Source organism: Triticum urartu, chromosome 6A, assembly GCF_056163025.1.
Source record: "Triticum urartu cultivar PI428250 chromosome 6A, HENAU_Tu73, whole genome shotgun sequence".
NCBI lineage: Eukaryota > Viridiplantae > Streptophyta > Magnoliopsida > Poales > Poaceae > Triticum > Triticum urartu.
The window spans coordinates 268,552,581-268,555,312 of record NC_141878.1 but is presented as its reverse complement, the minus strand read 5'-3'; the positions used below and the strand labels follow the sequence as shown (position 1 = coordinate 268,555,312).

The window sequence follows — 2,732 nt, the reverse complement described above, 5'->3', positions numbered from 1 at the left end:
ATGCCCAAGGGCGGCACTCAGGAGACTCTGGGGAATGTACAACCCCAACTCGTTATTATGTGAGAGTGTCATGAGCGGAGACTTGAGAGGCGCATGGCCTTGATCATGGATAGAACTTCTGGAGGTGCTGGATGTTCCAGGCATTCTGGATGGGGACCCCATCCTATGTCTCCAGGCACGCGGCGCCAGGCTTGGAGACACGGGCGATCATGAATGGGCCCTCCCACATAGGCGAGAGCTTGTGAAGCCCCTCCCTGGAGAACACCTGCATGAGGACGAGGTCACCCACCTCGAGGGTCCTAGAGAGGACGCTATGACAATGATACCACCGCAGCGCCAGCTGGTAACTCACTGCACGGAGCGAGGCTTGGTGGCCGCGCTCTTCCCTCAGCATGAGGTCCATCCCTCGCAAGGCATCCTGGCATGCCTCGTCAAACACCAAGACCCACGGGGAGCGATGTTTGACCTCATGTGGGAGGACCGCCTCAGCCCCGTACACGAGGAAGAATGGGGTCTCACCCGTGGGCTTGGTCCCGGTGGTGCGGATGGACCATAGCACGGACTATAGCTCATTGAGCCAGCCCCTGTCGTAGGCCTCATGTTTGTTCTTGAAGCTCCTTTCCTTGAGGCCCCTCAGGACCTCCGCGTTGGCGCGCTCGGCTAGGTCATTGCTCCGTGGGTGTGCCACCGAAGCATAGCTTATCTGCATTCCAAGGTTAGCACAATATATTTTGAAAAGGTTGCTCTTGAACTAAGAGCCATTCTGAGTGATGTTATGGTTCGGGACCCCAAAGCGGCTCATGAGGCCCTTGATGAATTTGACAGCCGAGCCAGCTGGGGTGGTGCGCATGGGCTCCACCTCCGCCCATTTGGTGAACTTGTCGATGGCGACATAGAGGTAGCGGTAGCCACCGTCTGCTCGAGGAAAGGGACACAGGATATCCAGCCCCCAAACCGCGAACGGCCATGAGAGCGGAATGGTCTAAAGGCCCTGAGCGGGCTGGTGGATCTGTTCGGCATGGAACTGACATGCCTTGCAAGATCTCACCAGCTTAGTGGTGTCGTTGAGCGTTGTGGGCCTGTAGAACACGCTGCAGAATGCCTTGCCTATGAGGGTATGTGACGAGGAGTGATGCCCACAATCCCCGCTGTGGATGTTGACCAGCAGCTCGCACCCCTGCTCCTTGGAGATGCACCACATAGAGACATTGTTTGGGCGCCTTCGATAGAGCTTGCCGTCCTTGATGCAGTACGCGGTGCCCTGGCGGGCCACGCATTCTGCGTCTTCCTCCTTCTCTGGCAAGGCGCCTCGGAGCAGGTACACCTTGAACTCCTCAGGCCAGCACCCCTCCTGAGGTTCGAGTGCAATGAAAAGGCGGGCCCCCAATGTCAGGCCGCGGGCTGGGGCGCCCAAGGAGGGCGCCATGGGCAGCTCCTCCTGAAGCAGCGCTCGTCCTGCAGTGGGGGAGCCACTGATGGCTTGAAGAGAAGTTCCTTGAAGACTCCAGACTTCCGGGGCTCGCGCCGGGAAGCCCTCTTGGCGATATCAGCCGCCTCCTTGTTCGTATCACGCGGTACATGCTGCAATTCCAAGCCCAAGATTTGTTTTTCAATTTCGCGTACCTCTTCCTAGTATGCCTCCATGTGCTTGTCCTTTGGTTTGTACTCCTTGTTGGAGAATTTGACGAGGAGCTGGGAGTCGCCCTTGATGGTGAGGTGCCTGACCCCTAGAGCCAACGCGGCCTTGAGCCGGGTGATGAGGGCCTCGTACTTAGCAATGTTGTTGGAGACATTCTCGCCATGCTGAAAGCAGAGCTGCATGGCGTAGTAGAGCTTGTTCTGGGTAGGTGAGATGAGCACGGCTCCAGCCCCCGTGCCTAGGCGTGCGAACGCGCCATCAAAGTACATGGTCCCGCCATGCGGTGCTTCATCTCTGGGCATGAGGGAACGATCTTCTCCCACTCCTTGGTTGGGGGCATCAGTCCATTCACTACAAAGTCAGTGAGGGTCGCGCCCTTGATGACCCTGGTGGTGCTGAACTCCAATTGGAATGCCTGCAGCTTAATGTTCCACCAAGCAACCCTCCCCACGGTGTTGGGGATCCGAAGCACCTTCTCCAGGGGGTATGCGGAGACAACCTTGGAGGGGTGGCCCTGGAAGTAGTGGTGCAACTTTCTGGAAGCTACGAGGAGCGCAAGAAGGAACTTCTACAACATGGGGTAGCGTGCACGCACGTCACGTAGCACCGTGCTGACAAAGTACATGGGATGCTCGATCAAGGAGGAGGCGTCAACGGCATCCTGTCCCTCTTGAGATGAGGGAGCCTCGGGAGTCTTGTCATCTGGTTGGGTTGCCAGGGCCTCAGGAGTACCGTCCTGAGGCAGCAACAACGCAATCGGGCATGGGGCGCTACGCCACGCACCCGCATCAGCATGCTCTTCCCGGACCGCCACGAGTGCCGTACTGGCCGAGTGGGGTGTGGCGGCCAAGTAAAGCACCAGGGGCTCAAGAGGACGAGGTGCCACCATCACCGACAGGCTGGTGAGGTACCTCTTAAGATCTTGGAAGGCCGCCTCAGCCTCCGGAGTCCATTCGAACGGGCACTTCTTCATCATCAGTTTGAATAATAGGAGGGCGCGCACGCCCATCTTGGAGATGAAGTGCCCAGTGGAGTTACGCAGGCCATGAGCTTCTGCATCTCCTTGAGGGTCTGAGGCGGGTCCTTCCTTTCT

General features: G+C 58.1%; 1 protein-coding gene across 1 annotated transcript; it reads right to left on the bottom strand.

Annotated features, from left to right (window-relative positions):
- Positions 1–562: 562 nt before the first annotated feature.
- LOC147964969 (uncharacterized) lies at positions 563–1,426 on the bottom strand. The gene is made up of 3 exons (XM_087530227.1): positions 1,030–1,426; positions 788–915; positions 563–703 (listed from the first exon to the last, which is right to left on the bottom strand). Exons 1-3 carry the CDS (start codon positions 1,424–1,426, stop codon positions 563–565), a joined length of 666 nt encoding a protein of 221 aa, XP_087386353.1.
- Positions 1,427–2,732: the final 1,306 nt, after the last annotated feature.